Here is a 27,047-nt window from a genome sequence, read left to right on the forward strand (position 1 = left end):
TTTAGATCTGAATCTTAATTATTCAGATTCAGTCCGTTCATTTGTTTTTTTTAAAAAAAAATCTCTTAATGGGTCTTAATGAGTCTGAAAGAATCAAATCTATAACAAAGTTTTAGGCCTCATTTGTTTCCATTAAGATTAAGAGGTCTAAATCTGAATACACATCTGAATATTAAGATTTGCATTGAGATATGAGTGTTTTGATCTAAATACACATCTGAATATTAAGATGTGGTCGCTAAATTTGAACGCTAAACAATTAATGTTGATTATTTTCAATATCTCAATGTGGAAGTGAAAGTGAACATTATATTAATAGAATATTTATTTCATTACAACAAAATATATCACTTTTAATAAAAAAAAATTGAAAGATTTAATAATCATGATTTGGAGTACTATTTTATCATTCAAAAACCTTGATAAACAACAATACACCAAAAATATTATTGCAACCAATGTTCTTGACAAACATCAATATAAGAAAATTATTAATATAATGAAAAATACTTGAAAGGATTTATGGAAACTTACCAGTTGGGAAAAAATGGTGTTTGATTGAGAAAAATGAGAAAAAAAGTTTTTAGTTATGAGAAAAAGTCACACACAAAGCAGAGAAGTTATGATTTATCATTTGGTAACTTATCAAATGAGTCTGAATGTTGTTAACAGTCTCCTACATACTTGATTCGTTCAAAGCTCTTCAGGCCCATTAAAAGGTTTTCTAAAAAATAAAATAAATAAACTTAATGGGCTGAATCTGAATGATTCAGATTCAGACCTAAAAAACAAACGTACTTAATTGGGTGAATCTGAATGATTAACATTTAAACCTCCATTAAATGCAAACAAATCAGACCTTAATACCGTTTAACCTCTATTAAAATACTAAGCTTTGTTTCAAAAAAAATATATGTTCTTTCTCACTTTCCTTATGGGCAAAGTTTCAAATTTCTTCCTCTCCTTTTTCAACCAAATGTTTTTTTAAAAAAATAAGTGTTCATAATCTTTTAAGTGGTAGGATCCAAAACGTTAATCAAATGTAATCTTCTCTTCTGGGCAAAGTTTCAAGTTGCTCTAGTATGATATTTTTGATAACTTATAATATTGTTAATTAAACGTAATTAAAGGAAAACACAATATTCATTTTCTTAATCAATGTCCACAGGCATTATGTGAACTTCAATTTGTAGCCTCTTCTGTTTTATTTTTATAATACATAATTCAATTGTCAGCCATTAAACAACTTTCTTTTCAATACATTACAAAATTATCTAATATTTTTAATATATAGAATATTTATGGGTGAAGTGATATATATGAAAAACTTTTCTTATCATAATTTATTTACTGTGAAAACATTTTTGGAAGAAGTTATCTTGTAAAAATTTATTTGAGAAGACAGACTTAATTTTTTTTTTTTGGGTGGGGAGGGATGGTTTCTAATCTTATTCTTGAAATAATTTTTTTTGAAGTTATCTTGGTTTTAGATTATAACTTATATTTATTAATATAATGTTTAATTCCTAACTTTGTTTTTTTTAAAAAAAATAAAATAAAATTATGCACATTGAGATACTGAAAACAAACAATCTCAGAATGTTCAGACCTAGGAACTACATCTTAATATTCAGATATGCATTCAGATTCTAACATCTTAATCTTAATGCACATCTTAATATTCAAATGTATATTTAAATTCGGACATCTTAATATTAATGAAAACAAATGAGGCCTAAGTATTTAACTTTACCATTTTCTCAAACCCAACTATAATAATTAAGTCCAAATTCATCAAAATAAATTTGTTTTTGCCTACTCTACTTCACATTAAATGGTCACACTGTCTCTTAATTGAACCACTTTGTTTACGTAATGATAACTCTAGTATTGCTTAATTGAACTGACAAATGTTTTTCGGTGAATTGTTCATGTACTAGGTGCTTGTATTGTTTCAAAACGATTAAATCAGAAAAACTTAACCAAACCAACAATAACTAAACTAACTGTTATTTTTTCGTTTGATTTGGTTTAATTTTAAAAAAAATTTAAAATCGATTAAATTAATGAAGTTTTGATTTTAATTTATAAGCAATTCAAATCGAACCATGAATACCCCTACTTAAGAAAAGTACTTTCATTAACTATTAAGTATTTTTAGAAGATTTATAGGTCGATAAATAAATTTTTATGTATTTTTTGTCAAAATAATGAACAATTCGTTGTTATATTTTTTAAAAAGTAATTTTCTTTTTATGTGCACACTTTATTTATCACACTCCTTCTATTTCTCATTGTTTATCAATTTTATACTCTTTTTATTTCATATTAGTATACGTGTTCACGTGTTGTATAAATATATAAAAATAAGTCTCGCTTTAAATTTAAATTAACTAAATTTACAATATTTATTTATTTATTTATTTATTTATTTAAGTTAAATGATTCAATTTACATGTATCCTTCTTTTTGTAACTATTAAATGAAAGTAAAAGAAATAAGACAAAGTAAATCTACAAATTTTAATAATCCCTAAAATATAAAATTATTGATATTGTATATCAAGATTTGTTTGTGCAGGTAAAAAAACATAAGAAAAAAAAATTAAATAATAGGTACAGTTTAATGATCTATACAATTTTAAAACAAATCTTCCAAAAATAATTATGGACTTTAAAATATTAAAATAATAATTATGAACAAAAATAAAAGATTAATAGAAAATTAAAAAAAGACAACTAATCAATACGTTCCCTACCTACATTACCTAACGTACAAACACTACTGATTTTTCAAATAATTAGAATTAGTTATTTTTACATTTTTGTATTTTGTATTTGTATTAGAAATAAAAAGGTAAGTTTAAGTCAATTTTGCCTATATACATCTTCAAATATAAAAATAGTTAAACTATTTTCAAGATAGTCACATTTATCTTCTATTGTAGCAAGAATTGATTTGCGATGTGGTTACACTAAGTAATAATTATCATATAATGGTCATTTAATAATAATTTTGAGTTTATTAAAAATGGAGAAAAAAAGAAAATCACCTTATCATTGCTTAGACTGTAAAGGAGATTTAACTCTCTATAAATTACTCCATGAAGCACGAAGAAAACTATTTGATTATTTTAAAATATTTACTTGGTTTTAGTTTATTAATTTCTTTACTTTACTGATTATTTTACTAATCACTAAAGTAAAATACACAAAATATTTTAATGATTATTTTATTTTAAATTTAATACCTCTTCCCCAACCTACATTCAAAAGATTCATAATTTTTTAATTTAATTTAATTTTTTTAGTGATTATTTTACCATCCGCTTTTTATTTATTTTTAAATTTGGTCTTTTAACAAATTCTCATTTTTACCATCATTTTTTTATAAGTTCACATTTATTTGTAAATTAATTTCTTTATTTAAAAAATATGCTCGTTTTCCTAAATTTTATTTGCTGACTATTTATATTTTTGAAAAAGAATGTCAAATATGATAAATCAGATTTTATTGTACGTAATCTAATTTTTTTATTTCATCATTTTTAAAAACTGGAAAGAATAAACTCAATTAATTAGAAAGTATCAAAAAATAAAATCAACATACTAATTACTCCACTAATTATATATATATATATATATATATATATATATATATATATATATATATATATATAATTTCTAGAAAATGAAGAATTTGAAGGATTATATGAAAATAAACTAATGAATAAAGAGATCGGAATGATGTTTATAAACTAATTGTGTTATGATGCTTATTATCATGTAAATAAAAAAAGGTTATTATATGAATATTACCTTTTCTTCTTACAATACCATCTCTAAAGATTACGATGTTATTCGTGACTTGAATTTAAATGATATTATCCACAAACTAACAATATAGCTAGTAAATTTCATTACATTGAATTGATTGTAATTTCTGAAATTGTGTTAAAATTGCATAGCCATGTATATTTTCAAATGTTAGAGAACAATGTAACTTTCTTGGTGAAAGAAGTTCTATATATAATACTCCTATTTAAAGATGGAGTTTATTGATGTAGTTAAAGTTTCTTTGTAAAGTGGATGGTTGTTGAGTAGTTATGAAACTACTCTAATTTTAACTGATCTTTTTTATAAAAAAAAATATGTATAAATTAATTTGTTTTAAAATAGATTTTGTACGTAAAGTGATGTCTTTTTTCAGTTTTAGTGTTTATGTATGTTTAACACGTAGTCATGTTTCTTTTTTATATTTTATTTTAAATTTTTTGTCTTTTTCTTTTTTAGAAAATGACATTTTTAATTTTGAAATTTATTTTAAATATATATTTTTTAGATAATGTTAGATAGTTCCATAAAATTAGGCATAATATTTTTTTAAGTAATATATTTTAGAAGAATAATACTTGATGATTACACAAAATTGGATTAAGATCCGGTCAAGTAAGATGAATATATAATTTAAACGGATCTCAATCATAAATTATTATATATAGTATACATGGCATGAATCTATAAGACTATTGAACATTACTTGACCTAATTATACTTGACCAGATCTTTATCTCACAAAATTAGATAATGCTTTATAATTCACAACTAAACTATGTTAATTTTTTAAATTGATTTAATATATTTTTTTAAAAATAAAATAGTAGATAACTATTCAAACTAATTACACATCATTAATTTTTAATTAATTTTAAACTATTTTTTATTAAATATATAAATTTTAATTCAAATATATATATTTAACTCTAACTTATTTTCTAAAATAGTATCTTCTTTTATTTTAAAAACCACAATTACTAATAATTTAAAAATTAAAATTAGAGATTAATTGTGAACACGTAGACGCTATTATCTCTCCCATTATATATATAGATTAGGTGAATTTATATGGTCATGTACACCTATTAATAAAAACATTCAAACATATAATTTAAATCATTTTTTTTACTATTACCTTTGCGAAATCATAAATATAACTTTTTAGGTTATGTAATTTATCTTTAAAACATATAAAACTTCGCTAAATTAAAAAATTAATATAAAAAAATTCAAATATTTATCTTAATTTTTTCACAATTTAATTATTTTAAACAATAAAAAAAAAAGCCCTAAAATTCACTCTATATTTTAAATGAGATGTATAAATAAAAAAGGTTTAATTACTTGAGTGAGTCCCTTTTAATTAAAAATTACTATTTTTAGATATATTTTTTTTAATTATTACCATTTATAGCAATATTATGTATACTTATTTTGTTAGATTTAACTTCTTCTTTTTTTGTTCTTTTCTTTCTCCTTTCTTTCTGTCGCTCGCTTATTCTTTTTCCTCCATGCACCTCTTCTTTATTTGTTTTTTTCTCTCTTTCTTTTCTCTCTGGTCTCTCTATATGCTCTTTCTATCTTTTCTTTTCCTCCCTGCAACTGTTCTTTCTGTGCTCTTCCTTGATCATTCAATATTATTAAAAAAAAAAGCTTTTATCAAAGGGAAGATCTATAAAAATAGTTAGGGAGTCATGAATCGAAAACTCGGGACTGCTTAGTTTGTAGAAGAAGTCGATTAATTATTTATTTATTACTTTGGAGTGTCGACAATACAATTTTCATTATAATGAAGGTTATATAAATAATTGTGTTCATACTTGATGAGAATTTATAGATTTGAATATATATGAAGATATGAAAGTTTAAATAAATGGAGATTTGAAGATACGATCTCATCTTTATAGTCTATACTTTCTTAAATCTAAAGGTGCATTCGTAAGAGAAATGATATTTGAAGATATGATTCATCTTTGTAACAAATGAAGATGTATAATAAACAACAAAATGAATTACACTTGAATTAAAAATGTATTACATACATATTAAAAATGAATTAGAATAGAATCAAACATGAATACAATATGTAGCAAACGGAAATACATTTTATAATCAATAAACTAAATAAAATTTGTATGAATAATGAATTTAACAAGTGATTCAACTGCAACAAATCAACCAATAACCTGCAAAATGAATTAAACTTGTACGAAAAGTATATTACACAAATAATAAAGTTGAATTACAAAAGAGAATTAAACATGAATAAAAAAACACCACTAGTAAACCAGTCAATGATTTATATAATGAATTAAACGTATACCAATAATGAATTAAATAAATAATCTAATAGTAACAAATCAACAAATAAACTGCAAAATAAATTTAACTTGTATTACACAAATATTAAAATTGAATTAGTAGAAAGAATCAAGCATAAATGAAGGACGTAACTAATAAAAGACCACATTGATATATAAAAGTGAATCGAACTTGTATCAATAATGAATTAAAAAAGTCCACTAGCAACAAATCAACCAATAAACTAAAAATGAATTAAATTTGCATTAAAAGTGTATTACATCGTATTAAAGTTGAATAAGAAGAGAAAATTAAGAAAGATTGAGAAATTTGAATTAAACTTATATTATTCATGAATAAAACATGCATTATATGTGTGTTATAAATTATTTTGATTTGTATTACTATGATTGTGAGTAATTTTTGTTATTTGTATTCAAATTGTATTGTTCACGAATAAAATTTATATCATATGTATTGTATATTATTTTAATTTATATCACTAAAAAAATGAGTGACCGCTGTAATAAGTATAATGCATGTGTCTTCTAAATGTATTATTAGTGTGTTACCTAAAGAAGTAAAGTGTGCAATATGTATTATAAATGTACTATTCATGATAAAACGTGTAATATATATATCGTATAAATTTTTTGATTTGTATCACTAAGAAAAAGAGCGATGTTTGCAATGTGCATTGCAAATGTATTGTGTCTATGTTATAAATGTGTTATTCAAATTATTTAAATACAAGTGTAATACAATTATGAAACATGTCTAATACAATTTTTATGCAATTGCCATACAATTTCGTAAATTTCACATTTTTCAAATTTTAGTCTAATATTTCTCCTAAAATCAACTGTATAAACTTAACCAAACCTTGTTAAAATTGAGATAGAAACTCCAAACGTCATTTTCAATTATTTGTAGGAACAACCTATCCAAACTGTAAATTCGTAAAGTTCAAATAATGAATTTTAAATTTGAAGCTTTATAATGACTATTAATGGTAAACTCTTGCTGCTGTGATTTTAGAGATTTTAAATTTCTACTTGAAAATATAATTTTATACAAGTTTTTGATTATTTATTCCTCTATTCGTCGTGATTTTGAAAAAAATAGTAAAAAATGAATAAAAATTAATTTTGAGAAAAGTTATTTAAAGAAAAGTTTTAATGGAAAGAAATAAAAAGAATAAGAGGAGGAGAAAGATAAAAAATGACAAAAAAGAGAAGAAGAAATAAAATAAAATAAAAAGAAGAAGAGGAGAAAAATAAAAAAGGTATCAAAAGAGGCGAAGCGTTGATACTTCTTTTTATTTAAAAAATTTATTATAATCAATTAGAAAAATTATATTATCATAAATGATAAATATTTTTTTTGATATAACATATTTATACGATTTACCCAATAAAAAATACGACTACAGTTTGGCCAATTTCATATTGTTTAAGTTTTCATTAAAAAAGAAAAGAGAAGTATTGAAATCAGTTTGCAGTCACAAAGTCATCATGTATAAGTTCATCAATTCTTCCTCAAAATCCAAATTAATACCCCTATTATCTAATTCAATTCTGTATAAATCAGCATGTTCATCCAATTTAGTCTCAAATTCAAGAAATGAAATTTCTAAAAAAATTCATAAGCCAAAAAACGGAAATGGAAATCGGGTTTTATGGGGTCGAAGTGGATTTAGGAGTTATAGTAGTGAATCAGATAGAGAAACTATGAATTATGATGTGGTGATTGTTGGAGCTGGACCAGCTGGGTTATCAGCTGCTATTAAGCTCAAACAATTGTGCCAACAAAAGGATGTTGATTTATCAGTTTGTGTTGTTGAGAAAGGAGCTGAAGTGGGTAGGTTTTTTTTTTTTTTTTTTTTAAATGGATATGGCTTGAAGTGATTCATTGTTTTGTCCCTGCTGATTATTGATTTCATTCTACAGGTGCTCATATCTTGTCAGGAAATGTATTTGAGCCACGGGCACTCGATGAACTCGTTCCCCATTGGAAAGAGGAAGAGGTAACCTTTTACAATATCAAACATTTCTCTCTAATCTCATATGTTATTAGCAGACGCATATCCATGATTTCTAGATGATGGTGCACTATTAGGAAAAAATAGAGCTACAAAAATTAGAAATTTCCGATGTGACAAACTTGAAAATTTTGAATTATACATATATATAAAGTGCTATCAATAACCACCAAGAGAGGTGTTATCTAATTTTAGAAAGAACAATAAAACAAGATAGTTATAACATTCAAATTTCTAACCTCATTTAGAGAGATGAACCCAATCTTCAATGCATTATACAATACTTCGCGTGAGTATGGATTTACACATCTATATTTAAATATTTTAAAAAAATATAATACATATATAGTTTCGGGAGGGGAGCATGCATTCATGTGAACCAAGTGAAACCCTCTTGCAAAGCCCCTGGTTATTAGTTTGAAATAATAGGTATACAAATTCAGCTGCCTTGTTTGACATAATTCTTACATTTTGGTATTATGTTTCTACCTGGTATACAGATGCTAATTATGTCAGTGATGTATAAAATTGTTTTTCTTTTGTGCTGAATTTGATTCAATTTATTTTAATTTCAGTTCTACTTTACATTTTCTTCACCTTGTTTTTACACTTCACACTGCTAGGAAAGGAACTTGGCAAGGGTTGGATGTTTCGGCAGCCATCTGCTTGAAAAGGCTCTTTCCGGACATAGATAGTTCATGTGATTATTTATGCATAATAAATTGATTAATTCCATTTTAATACTTGTATTCAAACAGTTACTATTCAGAACTGAATGTAGTATTTTAACTTGGGCAAGTCTGAATTGTAATAAATGGGTCTTTATTTACTTTTTTATTCTGAAAATGAAGTTCGAAATAAGAATTTGGTTTCTGTGGCTTTATTTATATCATTTGTAATACCATCATTTGCTAAAGCTCCGTTTCTGATAGCAGGCTCCCATTGATGTCCCTGTTACCTCTGATAACTTTTGGCTGCTTACGGAAAATCGTGCCTTTTCACTTCCAAGCCCATTTGACAATAAGGGAAACTATGTCATAAGGTACTTTTGTATCTACTTTGAAACATGGATTAAGTGAGCATATAATGATATTACTCCTTTGCCTAAAATTGCTAGTCTTGGTTTCCTCTATATTTATTATTATTATTCCCTTGGAAGAAGTTGTCACATCCATAATCAAACTTCCTACTGCACAGCTAATGCAGTATCAGCCATTTAACTGCTTGTTTTGATCTCCAGCACGTAGGATGTGGAAGAAATCAATCAGAAGCCTTATAGGATTCCAATTTACCAGATTGGGAATTTAGGCATGGCATTTTATGAGTTCATGTATCAGTCCGTGCTATGTGTCACCACAGAGATTTTTAACAACCATTAGGTTATGTTTTAGGTGTGGTTTTTTGAATGTGATGCCATGGCGTTGGTGCATTGATACACTCAAAATTACACCTTAAGATGTTGTAACACGGTCATATGCAAATATAGTAACCCAAACAAGGTTGGGGTTAAATCCCACAGGGAATAGGGAGAAATACCACATCCAAATACTAGATTGACAGTCTAATTTCTTTTCTATAGGAGTCGAAAAGAATCTGTTTAACTTTAGACTAAGAATTGCAGTAATTACTAACTTTGAGATATTAAACTATATGATTAAAGCACTAAGCTTGTATTTCCAGAAGGCACCGCTCTTCGGTTTGATGATATTACGGATTATTAGGTTTTTAGATATGCACTCAGTCCTTAAACCATCACTCGATCTTTTCAAGATTTGAATGATTTATCTCAATGGGATGTTCCCACCTGTATGAGTTATTCCGATAAGAACGATGGATTATTCATGTAAATTCAACTTAGCATTAAACAAATCTATTTAACAAGTTAGTGCCTTGAGGTCACGCTTTTTCTACTAAACCTTGATCTGCTTTTCCAAGCAAAATTAAGATACTATGGTGCATGTTTATGTTTGCAACTATCAACCAATAAAAGCAAGAAGAAGGTTGATGTCTTAATTTCCAAAAATCATGCAACACACAAAAACCTATGAACGCTTCACCCTCATTTGGTTCACAACCTCAGTAGAGAGATTTAGTTACTGATGAATGAAGATAAACTACAAGAATAATAATTGAATAAATTCATAACTTACTTTGAATATGAACAATAAAGAAATAACACTGTTCTTTGTTCTTCACACGACTTGTAATCTAGAGAGAGAAAATATTGGAACTAGAACTCCAAAACTCCAAACTAGAAATTATGCGGAGTTCCCTGACAAAATAACTCTATGAAAACTATTTATAATAGTCCATAAATTCGGAATCCTAGCAACTTAGAATTGCCTGCAGACATGGTTTGCCCTTAAGCTTGCTGTCAATGGCTCTTTAGGGTATTTGAATCTTCATTGTGTATTGAACTACTTAATGTATATTAATACGTGATCTGTAAGTCCAGTCGTAGGTCCTCCGGCTTGATATGCTATGCATGTACGGGCCATGAATGTGACATACATCTCCGTACTTCCCATTGTACATTGACCAATCATGCATGGTCCTTTTGACACCTTCTCCGATTCTTTCTACGAGTGGATCCACAACTCACGGGTTGATCTACAATCGTGGAAGCCCCTCCTTTTGACATTTTAAAAAACCTTTTCCTCCTTTTAGCCATTCCTACTTCTAAAACCTATAAAACAACATTCTAACACTAAAACACATAAAAACATATGGAACTTCAATTAAAGTACATAGGATGTGCCCTCATTTCAAGGCATATCATGCGTGCAAGGTTGAGATCGTGTTCTATTTGATACTGATATAATTAAAGGACATCAATGTAGCTTGTGCATTGTTTTTTTTTTTTGGTAGCTTGTGCATATTAATTATCAAGGGCGGAAAATGAAAAAAATATGAACATACACACCCAAAAAGAAAGTTAGAGAGATTAACATAAGTTAAAAAAGAAGCACAAACCAAAAGAAGAGGAGCAAAGACAACAATAAGGTCCTGCTAGTATTGAAGGGGCTCTACTAGTCGGTGAAGGAAAAGTTGGATGTGTTTGCAAATGAATTACACTCTGTTTGGATCGTTGTTACCTATAGTATTATATTGTATCGTTACTATATCTACAATGTTTGTTTTGATTGTTACTTATAATGTATTGTATTATATTGTATTGTTAAATTTCATTTTTACGTAACAATGAAAACCCCTATTTTATGGAACAACCGATTTGGTGTCTTCCCGTTGTTACTTAATTTCTTTTTCAATTATATCTTTACATAATATTTCAAAATACTATTTTACCCTTTACCTTATATTATTTAATTCTATTCAAACCTCCTACCCTAGAATAATTAAGGATATTTTAGTAAATTTATAAATTACAATACAGTACGATACAATCAAATCAAACAATTAAAATGTTATTAAACAACAACAAACAATGCAGTCTATCCAAACATTGTATCTATCATACAATACAGTACAATAGAGTACAATACAATACAATACATTATGAAAGTATGGTTAACAATGATTCAAACAGAGTGTTAAGTAAAGTTGGTAATTCAATTGGCCACAGTCCCTTCCTATATCCCAACCTTGGTGGATAGTGTAACCAAATACATGTGCTAGTGAGAGATAACATGTGTCCCATGGAATTAGTCAAGTTGCACTCAAGCTGGCCTGGACATCACCACCACCAGCAACATACTCATTGTAATTCCACAAAGTGGGTGTGGGGAGGGTAAAGTGTACACAGACCTTACCTTTATCTTACAGGTAAAGATGTTGTATTAGATAGACTCTCAACTAAGGAAAGAAATAGTCCAAAGCAGTACAGAGAGAAATAATAGAGATCCAATCCTAAGTAGTAGTCATAACAAGACAAAACAATAATTGAAGTACATAAACAATTGAGAATAACCAAACTCAAAGAAAAAAAAACTACAAGAGTAATACTACGCCTAATTGTACAACTAATAGTCAAAGGGCAAGAAATAATGTCTAATCGAAGTACAACTACGACTACACTTAATTATCTAACTATCTTTATATCCTGCTCCGTTTCCCGCATAATCTCCCATCTATGGTCATGTTCTTAGTAAGCTAAAGCAGCAACATGTTCTGTCTAAACTTTGTCCTTCATAACCTCCGATGACCCGCAATATCTCTTTGGCCTACCTCGACCTCTCTTCAAACTATCCATAGTCAACCTCTCACACGTCCGCGTTGGGTTATCCATACATCTTCTCTGCACATGCCCGAACCATCTCAACCTCGTTTCCCGCATCTTGCCCTCTATCGGAGCCACTCCTACCTTGTGGCAGATGTGTTCATTCCTAATCTTTTCTCTCCTAGTATTTTAAAAAAAAAGATTGGCCACAAAGTCCTTGATCAACTAATTTGCAGATGTATCAAGGACAATTTTAAGATATGGAAATATGTCTTGAATGGAATGCAGTACTTTTGATGATTGAAAAGTAGCAAAGTATGTCGTGGATGAGCATTTCCAACTCAGGATCTGTTTGGACATGAAATTTTTCTTTTTTTTTTCTTTCAGAAAACCAATTTGGCTATGCTTTGCGTCAATTTTTCACTCCAAACTTGAAAAAAAGTTTTCAAGTAATTTTTTTCTTCACAAAACTTCAATATTTTTTCAAGCGACTGCATGCTCAAACACAACTTCAACTTCCAAATACCTTTTTTTTCCATCTTAACTTCAAATACTACTAATTTTTTTTTTGAAACATCACACAATTGCACTTCTGTGATGTTTTACTAACCATGAAGCTTCAACTTATAGAGAATGGTTGCTTGGACAGAGCATTTTCATATACACATTGTTTGAGTGGGGTAACAGTATTTGGAAGGGTAAGGAACTAGTCCAATGGTTAACATGGTCCGATTTGGTCTTGACTGGTGCTTGATAGGTGTATCCTTGTATTTGACATTTGTTACGTGAGAAGGGAAGCGAGTGCAGTTCCTTTGCAAATATGTAACTGAAGCACTAGATGCGAATCCCCACTTACATACTTTTTTTTATAACAAGGGAAACCCGCAGCCGCTACCCTTTGGGTGCGCACAGGGTAAAACAGTGTTAATACCATTAGGCCATGATATCATACTTGGTGGTCCATACACCCTCCGATATCATCATACAGACAGAAATGTGCATGCTTTTCTTCTTTAAAGGAATGCACAATTTGCTGATGTAGTTACGAGTTTTCCGTGTATGTTAAATCTTTAGAATCATGGTAATGCAGTTTGGGTCAGTTGGTACGTTGGTTGGGGCAGAAAGCTGAACAGCTAGGAGTTGAAATATACCCAGGTTTTGCTGCTAGTGAGGTATTAGCCTCACTATTCTGGATTATTTCATTATTTTTTTTTTGATATTTCCTTGCTAAGCTAGAAACATTTCAGATTTTATGCAACGAACACAACGAGGTTACTGGTATTGCTACTAATGATATGGGAGTGGCTAAGGATGGTTCCAGAAAAGAGAACTACCAGCATGGTGTTGCACTGAAGGGCAAGTTCTGTTACTCATTTTTTTCCTTGTTTATTTTCTGCAAAGAAGTTCTCCAAATTTACATTCTGTCCACAGTTACTGCAGTTTTTAGATGACTATCTAATGGAAGTTACAAATCTCCCTTTATTTTAACATCAACTATCCCCAGTAACAATTTTGATCTGTGAGTTGACTCTATAATTCAAGTAAATTGAATATAATCATTAATGTTATTTGTGCCCTATAAGATTATAGAGGGAGTTAATCAAATATCTCAGTACTTACATTACAACACCCCAGTTCAGTTTAATTGTTCCAGAAGTTTGTGGTGAGTATTTGTGTGTGCTGTGGAAACTAATTGCCAACAATACCAAACTGGAACATCAGTTCAATCAGTATCAGTTGGAACATGATGCTATTCATATGGAGCTTTATAGGGCAGAAAGGTAACTCAGATGGTAAAATCAACCACAACAACACCATACCCAGTATAGTCCACTAAAGTAGGATCTGTGGAGGGTAGAATGTAATCAACATGTTCCACACAAATGATATCATCCACACATATTATCCATCACTTATGAACATAATTAAGCATGTATTAAGGTTAAACAAATTAAAGTTTTGTAGGGAGCAATATTCTCCCACTTAGGAACAGTCATCCTCAAATACTTTGCTTTGGCATAGGTGAGGATATCTTGTTTCCGTGTCCTCTAATTTCCTAGTTTACTCTTTTTTGATGAAGTAACATGTCGTATTGCTGGCATCAAGAAGATGCAAAGATTACAAAAAGTGATGTTAGCTCCAAAGAGAAAAAGTTCTATAAGCATCGGAGCTAACCAAAAGCAAAAGTAGGCTGTTAAGCTAGCTCACAGAGCCAATGAAATCTACAAAAGAAACAACATCATTTACAGGAGCATTATTACTGCAACTAAAAAGCTGTAGTAGACACCTAGCCTTAATTACTGAGTTAGGAGTTGAAATCCATCAAAACATCTTCTATTCCTTTCTGTCCACACTCCAGATAATACAACTTGGGATCATTTGCTTGATGATCTTGACACCTTTGCCGACTTTCCAAAAGTTTCAACTTTTAACAGCTTCCTTGATACTCTGGGGTTGTGTCCAATTGAGACCAAATACTGATAGGAACATGTGCCAGAGGATAGCAGCCACTGGGCAATGCAAAAAAAGATGGTTGATAGATTTCAAGTTAAGCACACATAACATCCATTCACAAGCTGAAGTTTCTTCTACATAGATTGGCTTGAGTCAGGATGGCCCCTTTTAGTGCTGTCCATGTGAAACAACTTACTTTTGGGGGTAATTTTGTTCTCCAAATTAACTTCCAGGCTAATAACTCATTCCGTGAGCACATCTGGTGATAGCCTGCCTTTACACTGTATGTACCCTCCCTGGAACTGCCCCATGTCCTTCTGTCAGAGCTTTGGCTATCAACTGTACAACTATTTGATCTTTCCAACAGATCAAATACATCATATAGCTCCCAATCTTCCATATTCCTCCTAAATTAAACATCCCATGTGCTGCCTGATCTAATTTCCTCCACCATGGAATTGGGGTTACTGGCTAATAGAAAAAGAGATGGGTACATGACTTGCAAAGTGGAGTCACCAAGCCAGTTCTCTATCTAGAATTTCACCTTAGAACCACTGCCAATCTTGAAAAAGATGTCTTGCTAGAAATAATCCAAGTTTTTAATGTGCTTCCAAGGACCCACTCCATGTGAGGCTCTAGCTCTCCCAGTGCTCCAATTGTCCTGATGGCCATACTTGGCTCTCACAACTGGACCCTCTTGCCCATACCTTCATAACCATTTCAGTAGCAGACATTTGTTGTGCTTAGCCAAGTCTCTTATCCCCAGTCCGCCCTGTATTTTTTGATGAATTACAGTAAGGCCATTCCACCAGGGGGAATTTGTGGCCTGTTTCCTTCCCAGAGGAAGGATCTTCCCAGTTTGTCAAGTTTTTGAAGGACTTTGCTCGGCATTGGAAAAAGAGATATAATGCAAGTATGAATACTGTCAAGGACGCTGTTGATTAGAGTCACTCTTCCCCACAGTGAAAGATATTGAATTTGCCAAGCAGCCAGTTTTTTCTCCACTTTTTCAGTTGCTCCACTCCATACTTCCTCTGACTAGTATTTGGCTTGCAGAGGCAATCCTAGATATATTGTAGGCAACGTGCCAATGCCACAACACATTATGCCAGCTAAATTACTCCGGGTAGGCACCTCATTCACTGGAGACAACATGCTTTTTAGCATATAAATATATGGGACCTGAAATAATAAAAATAAGAAGGGATAGATCAAGATAATGCTGCTAAAATTTCTCTGCCCACAGAATATTTGTGTGTCATCTTCATACAAAAGGTGAGACACTGATATAGAGGCTCCAATGCTGCTAGTGATGCTAAGCCAACAACCTCGTTTGTTTTGAATTTGTGAACTTGCCTATCAAGTATACCAACATACGAACTTAAGTTCTCAAAAAAAAAACAAAAATTGTATGCCACAGGAACTTCTTCATATGATGGTTTCTCATCAAGTTCCATAGTCTAAGATCGAACAACACATGAAGGATCACTCCCAGAGTTTCATAGGATAGATGCAAGGAGGTTTGATTACAACTCTGGTAGCAAGGCAGGTTGATAGGTCATGTTTCAATCTGTGTGAGAATTTCATATAACCCAATGAACCTCAAATCAAGTTACCATTCTTACCAAACCTCATTACCTTTTTCATCGGTGAAATCTTCAAAAAACATATAGTTGTCAACCATGAACTCGACCTCTCGGTGCCTCTTGTCCAATGGCAAACAGGAATTTTCACAACTTTCTGCTATTCTAAGACTCTTAATCATGTCTAACTTTCTCCAAGGATTCTTGTACAAGATCTGAGCCAAGAAGTTTGGCTTCCGACTGTTCAAAATATCCAAAAGAAGATATATACTGACACCCATATGATAATTCGAATGGCGCCATTTTGATGCTCCCTTATAGATATTGTTATAAGCAAGCTCTATTAATCCGGAGATGCTCATCCTAATTGCTACCGAAGTCGATGGCACATGCCCATGCATATCCTCAAGTGGTTGAGTAGGTCTTTCAGTTTTCATGTCGGTCTAAGGGTGATAAACGTGCTCAAGTTTACTTGTGTTCCAAAATCCGCTCGAAAGGGTTATTAAAGAAAATGATCTTGGGCCTAACTCATTCCCAAAAGCTTGCTCATGAGAGGAGGATTTCCCAGGACCATTAAAGCGAATCAGACAACACATCCCTTTAATAACCGATGTGGGACTCAACCGCGATTACCAGAAGGGTGTGGTGAACTGCACTTCTGTATGATATAATCGACATTGGATTACCAGTCATGCATCCTGATTATTTCCCTGAGATATAATTGTTCATATTGAGCTGTAGTGTTACACAACTCTCTTTCACTGTCCCGCCTCACCTTTTTGGCCTTGGTGAGGATCACGTTTCACGCGTTACTTGCGTTATATCATGAAACTGTCCAGGCCAAGAATGACCTTTGTGCAACAGCTATACGATGCACAAGTATGGTGTGAATCGCCTGAGAATGATTTTCATATCAGAACTCTATAATCTTCCCACTTTAGCTACAATACCACTTCAATACATTCCAAAAATCATTCACACAACACATGTATCTTTATCTCAACAATATTTACAGTAACATATGGTATCTTCCACATATATTATTCATCATTTAACATGTAACTAAGCATGTATTAAGCCCAAACAAATTAAAAAGTTTGAGGGACGCTACACCATTTGGCTCATTACCCGTACTTCCTAGTTTACTAACCCCTGTTTTCTATGATGGTGTGTAGGGCGTGTTACTCTCCTGGCAGAAGGATGTAGAGGATCTTTATCAGAGGTATGCAGAAGGTTTATTCTTTCGTCTCTATCAACTATTTTTATGTCCTATACATCATTTGAAGTTCAGCACCGACCGTTGACCTTTTTATCCTGTCAGAAATTAATCAAGAAGTACAACTTGAGAGAGAAAGGGCAGGGGCAACATCAAACCTATGCTTTAGGAATCAAAGAGGTAATTTTCTTCTGACTCTCTTTTCTTTACTCTATCTTGATGCAAAAACGTCTATATAATTACTGATTCATCCTGGCAATCATAAAGCTCACCAACGTGATCTCGGAAGTCTCCTGATCACAACTAAGGGGCTGGGGGGTGGGGGAATTCATGGGTATGCAGAAAATGCAAATTCACCAACTTGCAACTTACACCGGAGATAATTGCAAAATTAGAAGAAGAGATAATATTGAGAATTTAATTGATGGATCGTTCCCTCAAGTTGATGGGATTAAAGAGCTTTTACACATCATATCATATCATCATCATATATTACTAAAAGCATGAACAAAAAAGTTGAAAGTTGAATTACGATTTTACCCTTTCTATAAATTCAATTATTATAAAATATTTAAATATTTGATTGTATAAATTTAATTAAATGTTAATGACTTTTAGACTTCCTAAGATTAATTCCTAATTAAATATCTAATTTATTAATATTTATCATCTATAATCTATATATATATATAATAGTTATAATTTTTTTTTAATCATATATTACTAAAAGCATGAACAAAAAAGTTGAAAGTTGAATTACGATTTTACCCTTTCTATAAATTCAATTATTATAAAATATTTAAATATTTGATTGTATAAATTTAATTAAATGTTAATGACTTTTAGACTTCCTAAGATTAATTCCTGATTAAATATCTAATTTATTAATATTTATCATCTATAATCTATATATATATAATAGTTATAATTTTTTTTAAATCTTTTCCTAAATTTCTTTTCTTTCCCTCTTCTTATAACTTTTTCCTTAACCCCCCCTCTCATGAATAATAAAATTGATGTGAATAAAGTATTATCCTTTATGATAAATAACGAAATTTAATAATTTAAAGGGTGCAAATCTACAAAATGGAGATGCACATTGATAATGTCCTCTTGATTATTATTAAAGAATGACTCTAGCTTCACAAATTTAAATTCATTAATGCTTAATTACATGATAAGAACTTTAGTTGTTCTTTTTACATGGTTTGCTAACTTTAATTTTTTTCCCATATTCTTCATTTATTTATCATTATTTTCTAATTACTTATTTAACTTTTATACTCTAAATATTCATAACTCTCATCTATTCATATTCATAACCTCCAAACATTTAAACTAAAACTTTAAGATATCTTTTGGTATTCCTTCTATTCTATTTATATCAATTCAACTTCTTTATCTCATGAAACCCCTATCAAGATTATTAGGCTATTATTTTTATTCTATAGTAAAAACTGATGATGAAGACTTTTGAATTTTTATAGGATATGAAAAGAGTCGATAAAAACTAAGAGAGTTATGTACTAATTTTGTACTTATATTTTCATCTATATATACATCAATCTTATAAGGGCCCATTTGGATGGGGTTAATAAAAGAAGCTTTAAAAAAGTACTTTTGAATGTGCTGAAACTTATTTTTAAAATAAGCAGTTATGCGTTTGGATAAAAGTGCTGAAGTTGCTATGCCAAACGTGAAAAGGGAAAAATGGAAGAAAGAGATGTTAGGGTTATGTGCGTTATTTGGAGATTGTATAAAAATATTAAGGGAAAAAAGATAAAAATGTGGTCAACTTAAAACAACTTATAAGCTAAAAAAAAAAGCACCCCTACCACAACTTTTAACTTTTGGCTTAAAATAAGTTTTTTTAAACTTAAAACAAGTTATTTTGAGTATGGCCAAACAGCTAAATAAGTCAAAAACCAGCTTTTAAGTCAGTTTGACCAGCTTTTAAGCTGAGCCAAACAGACTCTAAGAATAATGTCTATATTGTATTTTTTCTTAAATATTCAGTTTCTTTTTGTCGTTTTTTTCACTCTTTTAGACTTCTTAATTTAATTTTCTATGAATGTTTTATTGCCGTAAGTCTTTGAATTTTGTAAATGATACATTTTATGATTCATTATAATTTACATATATATTTTCATGAGATTTTAGTCATTCTAACGTATCTATAAAAATTCATATGAAACACACGTGCGAAGCACGTCCTCAGAAACTTGTATTACTAAAAGCATGAACAAAAAAGTTGAAAGTTGAATTACGATTTTACCCTTTCTATAAATTCAATTATTATAAAATATTTAAATATTTGATTGTATAAATTTAATTAAATGTTAATGACTTTTAGACTTCCTAAGATTAATTCCTTATTAAATATCTAATTTATTAATATTTATCATCTATAATCTATAATCTATATATATATATATAATAGTTATAATTTTTTTTAATCATATATTACTAAAAGCATGAACAAAAAAGTTGAAAGTTGAATTACGATTTTACCCTTTCTATAAATTCAATTATTATAAAATATTTAAATATTTGATTGTATAAATTTAATTAAATGTTAATGACTTTTAGACTTCCTAAGATTAATTCCTGATTAAATATCTAATTTATTAATATTTATCATCTATAATCTATATATATATAATAGTTATAATTTTTTTTTAAATCTTTTCCTAAATTTCTTTTCTTTCCCTCTTCTTATAACTTTTTCCTTAACCCCCCTCTCATGAATAATAAAATTGATGTGAATAAAGTATTATCCTTTATGATAAATAACGAAATTTAATAATTTAAAGGGTGCAAATCTACAAAATGGAGACGCACATTGATAATGTCCTCTTGATTATTATTAAAGAATGACTCTTGCTTCACAAATTTAAATTCATTAATGCTTAATTACATGATAAGAACTTTAGTTGTTCTTTTTACATGGTTTGCTAACTTTAATTTTTTTCCCATATTCTTCATTTATTTATCATTATTTTCTAATTACTTATTTAACTTTTATACTCTTAATATTCATAACTCTCATCTATTCATATTCATAACCTCCAAACATTTAAACTAAAACTTTAAGATATCTTTTGATATTCCTTCTATTCTATTTATATCAATTCAACTTCTTTATCTCATGAAACCCCTATCAAGATTATTAGGCTATTATTTTTATTCTATAGTAAAAACTGATGATGAAGACTCTTGAATTTTGATAGGATATGAAAGGAGTCGATAAAAACTAAGAGAGTTATGTACTAATTTTGTACTTATATTTTCATCTATATATACATCAATCTTATAAGGGCCCATTTGGATGGGGTTAATAAAAGAAGCTTTAAAAAAGTACTTTTGAATGTGCTGAAACTTATTTTTAAAATAAGCAGTTATGCGTTTGGATAAAAGTGCTGAAGTTGCTATGTCAAACGTGAAAAGGGAAAAATGGAAGAAAGAGATGTTAGGGTTATGTGCGTTATTTGGAGATTGTATAAAAATATTAAGGGCAAAAAGATAAAAATGTGGTCAACTTAAAACAGCTTATAAGCTAAAAAAAAAAAGCACCCCTACCACAACTTTTAACTTTTGGCTTAAAATAAGTTTATTTAAACTTAAAACAAGTTATTTTGAGTATGGCCAAACAGCTAAATAAGTCAAAAACCAGCTTTTAAGTCAGTTTGACCAGCTTTTAAGCTGAGCCAAACAGACTCTAAGAATAATGTCTATATTGTATTTTTTCTTAAATATTCAGTTTCTTTTTGTCGTTTTTTTCACTCTTTTAGACTTCTTAATTTAGTTTTCTATGAATGTTTTATTGCCATAAGTCTTTGAATTTTGTAAATGATACATTTTATTATTCATTACAATTTACATATATATTTTCTTGAGATTTTAGTCATTCTAACGTATCTATAAAAATTCATATGAAACACACGTGCGAAGCACGTCCTCAGTAACTAGTAATGTAAATAGGAACGAAGATAATAAAATATTACACAATCTCCTAACTGCCTAATTTAAGAGATTAGGGAATATTCTCATATCTAGATTATTTAATCATACCATATTGATAGATTGTCATAACTAGACTATCCAAATATATATTAACACTCCGCCTCACGATGGAGTGTATAGGTCATATGCTCCTTGTTTGCCGCAAATATAGTCAATTCTGAATCCTTGGAGTGATTTTGTAAAAATATCCACCAGTTGATCTTTTGAGTTGACAAAACTTGTTGTGATGTATCCAGTCTCAATCTTCTCTCGAATGAAGTGACAATCTATCTCAATGTGCTTCGTTCCATGGAACACTACATTAGAAGTGATAGGTAGTGCAACTTGGTTATCACAAATCAATGTCATAGGCTCAACTCCTCCCATCTTCAATTCTTGGAGGAGTTGTCTCAACCATATAAGCTCACATGTAGCTAGTGCCATAGCTTGATATTCTGCCTTTACACCTGATCTAGCTACGTCAGCTTGCTTTTTACTTTTCCAAGATTAGATTGCCTCCAATAAGACTACAATAACCTGAAGTGGACCGCCTGTCAGAAGGAGACCTACCCAATCTGCATCAGAATATCCAACAATGTTGGTGTGTCCCTGGTCTTCAAAAAATAAACCTTGTCCCGGGGAGCTTTTGATATATCGCAGGATGCGATAATGTCTATCACAAGTTGATTGCAAAATTTGGCCAACTACAATTACAACAAATGAGATGTCTCGTAAGATAGTTGAGTCTGCCAACAAGTCTAACAAGTCTGTGATATTTGCTAGGATCTTTTAGAGGCTCCCCCTTTCCTGGAATAAGCTTAGTATTTGGATCCACTGGACTGGCCACATGTTTGCAATCCAACATACCAGCATCTTCCAGAATGTCTAAGGCATATTTCCTTTGAATAATAGCAATACCATGGCCAGATTGTGCCACTTCAATGCCCAGAAAGTATTTCAACTTGCCCAAATCCTTAGTCGAAAGTGACTTGAGAGGTGTTGTTTGAGTTGAGCAATCAATACCTTCATAATCATCCTTGTGATAGCAATATCATCAACATAAACAATTAAAAAAATATGTTTGCCATGAGATGAACGCCTATATGATACAGAGGGATCAACTTCTGTTCTGATCATTCCACATTGTTGGACAACACAACTCGAAAACGACCAAACCATGCTCTAGGAGACTGCTTGAGACCATAGAGGGACCGACAAAGTTTACAAACTAGTCCAGACTCCCCCTGAGTAACAAACCCTATTGGTTGCTTCATATATACCTCTTTAGCAAGCTCTCCATGTAGGAATGCATTTTTGATGTCCAGTTGAAAAAGGGGCCAATGATTCATTGCTGCCATAGCGATAAGAAGACAGACAGAAGCCATCTTGGCAACTGGTGAAGAAGTATCTCCATAATCGATGCCATAACTATGAGTGTATCCTTTAGCAACTAGTCTTGCTTTGAGACGATCAATAGCTCCATCCAAACCTACCTTAACTGTGAATACCGACGACAATCAACTGTGGTTTTGCTTTAAGGTAAAGGAACAAACTCTCAAGTACGATTATCATGCAAAACAGTCATCTCCTTAATCATAGTTTGACGCCAACCTGGATGAACTAGTGCTTCTGCCACAATCTTAGAAACTTTGACTGATAATATGCTAGTAAGGGCATGATATGAAGGTGACAACTACGATAACTTGAATAAGAATAAGCAAGAGTTCGATTGGCAGTGGTTCTAGTACCTTCACGAAGATCAATGTGAAGATCATTGGTAAGTGCTCGACTGTAGCAGAAGACATTGTTGGAGCAGGTAATGAGTCACCAAGATTGCTATGTACACCTGTATCAGAGTTAGAAATACCAACTGGATTAGCAAGTCCAGCAGGAGGTTGAGGTCGTCGGCAATAGACCTTAAGAGTTGGAGGTGGAGCTGGGGTTGGAATGGGAAGGACTGCTATGGTCTTCTGATTTTTCGTATTAGGAGAAGAATATGGAGAAGTCACCAAAAAAGTAACATCTACAGTAATCAAGTACTTATTGTAGAGGGATCAAAGCATTTACAACCTTTTTATAGACGAGAATACCCAAGAAAGACACATTTAAAAGCCTTGTGTTGAAGTTAATCTTTTCTGGGGGTAAGGTTATGAACATAACAATTGGAAGCAAACACACGTGGAGGAAGAGAAAACAAATTTTGGTCCCGGTAAAGGACTTTGATACTGCAATACAGATGAAGGCATGTGATTGATTAATTAGCAAGCAGCAACATCACCCCAAAAATGTAGAGGGACATGATTGTGAATGAACAATGTTTGAGCTATTCAATTAGATGTCTTCCGCTCAGCAACTCCATTTTTGTTGAGGAGTATGTGCACAACAAGCAATATGCCTAGAATGACATTAGAAAGAGAGAGAAGTAGAGAAGTATTCTCGGGCATTATCACTAATTAACTTCTTAATGGAAATACCAAATTGATTGCGAATGTTAGCATGAAATTTCTGAGAGATAGAGAATAACCCAGATCTATTTTTCATTAAATATAACCACGTGCATCGAGAATAGTCATCAATAAAAGTAACAAAATAATGAAAGTCTAAGGAAGAACTGACACGACTTGGACCCATATATCCTAATGGAAGATTTCAAACATAGAGGTGGACCTATTATTGACACTTTTGGGAAAGAGGAACGAGTGTGCTTACCAAGTTGACGTGACTCACATTCTTACAAAGATAAACTAGATAAACTGGGGACCATCTTTTACAATTCAGGAGACTTGGATGACCCAATTGACTATGAAGCAATTCAGAAGAAACAACAGAAGTGAAAGCAACATGTGGTTTTGGGATGGAGTGTAGGTACAACCCTGTGACTCACGTGCAAGCAATTGATGATTGTTGCTTTAATATTTGGTACTGAAGAAGGTCATTATGTCTTCTCCAGTTAAAGTGATAGATTAAGATGGTTCATCCATTATGAGCCTCCTTTTTTTTTTGTCTCAAAAAGAAGTATTGGAGAAAGAGAAAGATGAGACTTGACAATTTTCTGGTATGGTTGTTTTAACAATCAGTTGATCAATCACTCTATGTTTTTCAGTTTCTGTTACTGAAATTAAAGAACATTCAGAAAGAGGGCCAAAAAACCCGAATAGCTCCCGATACCATCAGAAATAGAAGAAGAAAGAAGAAGAGGAGATAATAATGTAAATGAGGAAAGAAGATAATAAAATATTACACAATCTCCTAATTGCCTAATTAAAGAGATCAGAGAATATTCTCATATCTAGATTATTTAATCAATACTATATTTGAAAATTCCCATATGTACACTATCCAAATATATCATAATTAACAATAACCTTTACCCTGCAGGCATTACTTCCCTCCTTTTCTTAGGCCTGGTACCTATATTGATCAATTAGCTTCTTAGAAATAAGTTCCTTTTAGTGGACAGACATCTAGAGCAGGAACTAGGAACACCATGACTTTGGTATACTGTCGATTAATACATTTGTTATCACTTTTTCTTCTAACAAATTAACCACTTTATTTACTGTTTGTGTTTTTTCAAAAATGGGGCAGCAAAAAAATGATTGATATAAGCATTGAGGGGCTTTAAATAGCCAACATAAAAAAATATAATCTACACAATCTAAAATTTAAATTTTAGGTTGTTTTAAACTCTTTTTTTTTAGTTTCAAAAGAAAGTTCAAAACAACTTAAAATCTCTCAACAATTCAAACAACCTATCTAAAAGCTCCTAAGGCCTAGCGCGAGTGGCAAAAGGTGGAGGATTTGTGGCTTAAGTCACAAGTTCAAACCCCACACCATGCAAAGCGAACCCAGTATTTAAGTGGAGAAGGCTAGAGTGGCGGCCCCATTGTCTACTGGGTTCAGAAGGCTGTGATTGGTCCAAAGGCCAGGTCACAAGCACATTTCTGGGTTATTGAGAAAAATTATAAAATTTAAATTCATCTTAAACACCATGTTACTTAGACTCTTATTGAGCAGCAAAAGCAGGTGGTACTCCATATATACCTCATGTTCGAGATGCCCTTGAAGAAAGGCATTTCTAATATCTAATTGGTAGAGAGGCCAATGATGAACCATAGCCATGGATAAAAAGAGACAGACTGAAGCAATCTTGGCCACAGGAGAGAGAGTATCACCATAGTCAAGACCATAAATCTGTGTATAGCCCTTGGCCACTAGTAGAGCTTTTAGGCGATCAATCTGTTCATTGAGGCCTACCTTTTTACAGAAAATACCCACCGACAACCAAGTGTAGATTTATCTCGAGGTAGAGGAAACAACTCCCAAGTACCACTAGAGTGTAAGGCAGACATCTCTTCAATCATAGCTTGTTGCCAGTTTAGATGAGAAAGAGCTTCACCTGTAGTCTTGGGAATAGACACAGATGATAGTGATTATACAAAGGCAGAATTGGCCGGTGACAAACGATGTTAACTCAAACAAGTATAACTAGGATGAGGGTTATGAGTAGAGCACTTACCTTTTCGAGTGGCGATGGAAGGACTCTGTGTCGACAAGTCCTAATCAGGCAAGGATTCTGGCAGAGGGCATGAATCATCTGGCGCAAAGGAAGATGATAGGTTAATAGTGGTGGAGGTGCATATAAGGATAGTAGAGTCATAGGAGATGATTTGAAAGGATAAACTGTGGTAGGATCTCCAAAAGATAGAACTGGTAGAACCTCATAAATGTGTAATTGTTCAGCAGAAGAGGATGTAAAAGTAGGCCTGACCTTCAAAGAAAAGTAACATCAGCTGACATAAGGTATTATTGGAGGTCAGCTGAGAAGCATCAATATCCCTTCTATACCCTTGAATAACCGAGAATGACATGTAAGAGGATGGGGACCAATTTTGTCTTTTCCTAGAGTGAGCATATGGACAAAGCATGTGTTCCCAAAGACTCATGTTGGATGAGAGAATAAGGTTGACTTTGGAAACAAAATAGTGTGTGTTACCTGATTATGAATAGCGAGGAATGCATAAGGTTAATCAGATAACAAGAGGTAAGCATTGCATCCCCCAAGATCGCGATGGAACATTTGCTTCATGTGAAGAGTGTGCAGTCTCAACAATATGCCTATTTTTTCTATTTTTAATCTCATTTTGTTGTGCAGTGTAAGGACATGATGTATGATGAAGAATTTCATGGGAAAACATAATTTTTAAATTGAGATTATAAATATTCATTTGCATTATCACTATGAAAAATGCGAATAGAAACACCAAACTGGATTTTTATTTTAGCACAAAAAGTTTGAAATATGAAAAAATAATTCAAAACAATCTTTCATTAAGAACATCCAAGTGCACCTTGAGTAATCATCAATGGAAGCAGGGATAAGGCACAAGTACCTCCTTAAATCGAAATTCCAGAGATACACCTTAACTAAACTAAA

General features: G+C 31.2%; 1 protein-coding gene across 2 annotated transcripts in view; it reads left to right on the forward strand.

Annotated features, from left to right (window-relative positions):
• The first annotated feature begins 7,558 nt into the window (after nt 1–7,558).
• LOC101249710 (electron transfer flavoprotein-ubiquinone oxidoreductase, mitochondrial) overlaps nt 7,559–27,047 on the forward strand; it is a 30,050-nt gene continuing 10,561 nt past the window's right edge. The window contains exons 1-7 of one of the 2 annotated variants that reach the window (XM_026028564.2): nt 7,559–7,997; nt 8,087–8,163; nt 9,111–9,220; nt 13,446–13,527; nt 13,603–13,711; nt 17,568–17,614; nt 17,714–17,788. In XM_026028564.2, the coding sequence (XP_025884349.2) occupies nt 7,652–7,997; nt 8,087–8,163; nt 9,111–9,220; nt 13,446–13,527; nt 13,603–13,711; nt 17,568–17,614; nt 17,714–17,788 (846 nt within the window). In that variant the 5' untranslated portion in view covers nt 7,559–7,651. The remainder of the gene's footprint in view (nt 7,998–8,086; nt 8,164–9,110; nt 9,221–13,445; nt 13,528–13,602; nt 13,712–17,567; nt 17,615–17,713; nt 17,789–27,047) is intronic. The other variant, XM_004251966.4, reaches the window with a different exon arrangement.

Source organism: Solanum lycopersicum, chromosome 12, assembly GCF_036512215.1.
Source record: "Solanum lycopersicum chromosome 12, SLM_r2.1".
Taxonomy (NCBI): Eukaryota; Viridiplantae; Streptophyta; class Magnoliopsida; order Solanales; family Solanaceae; genus Solanum; species Solanum lycopersicum.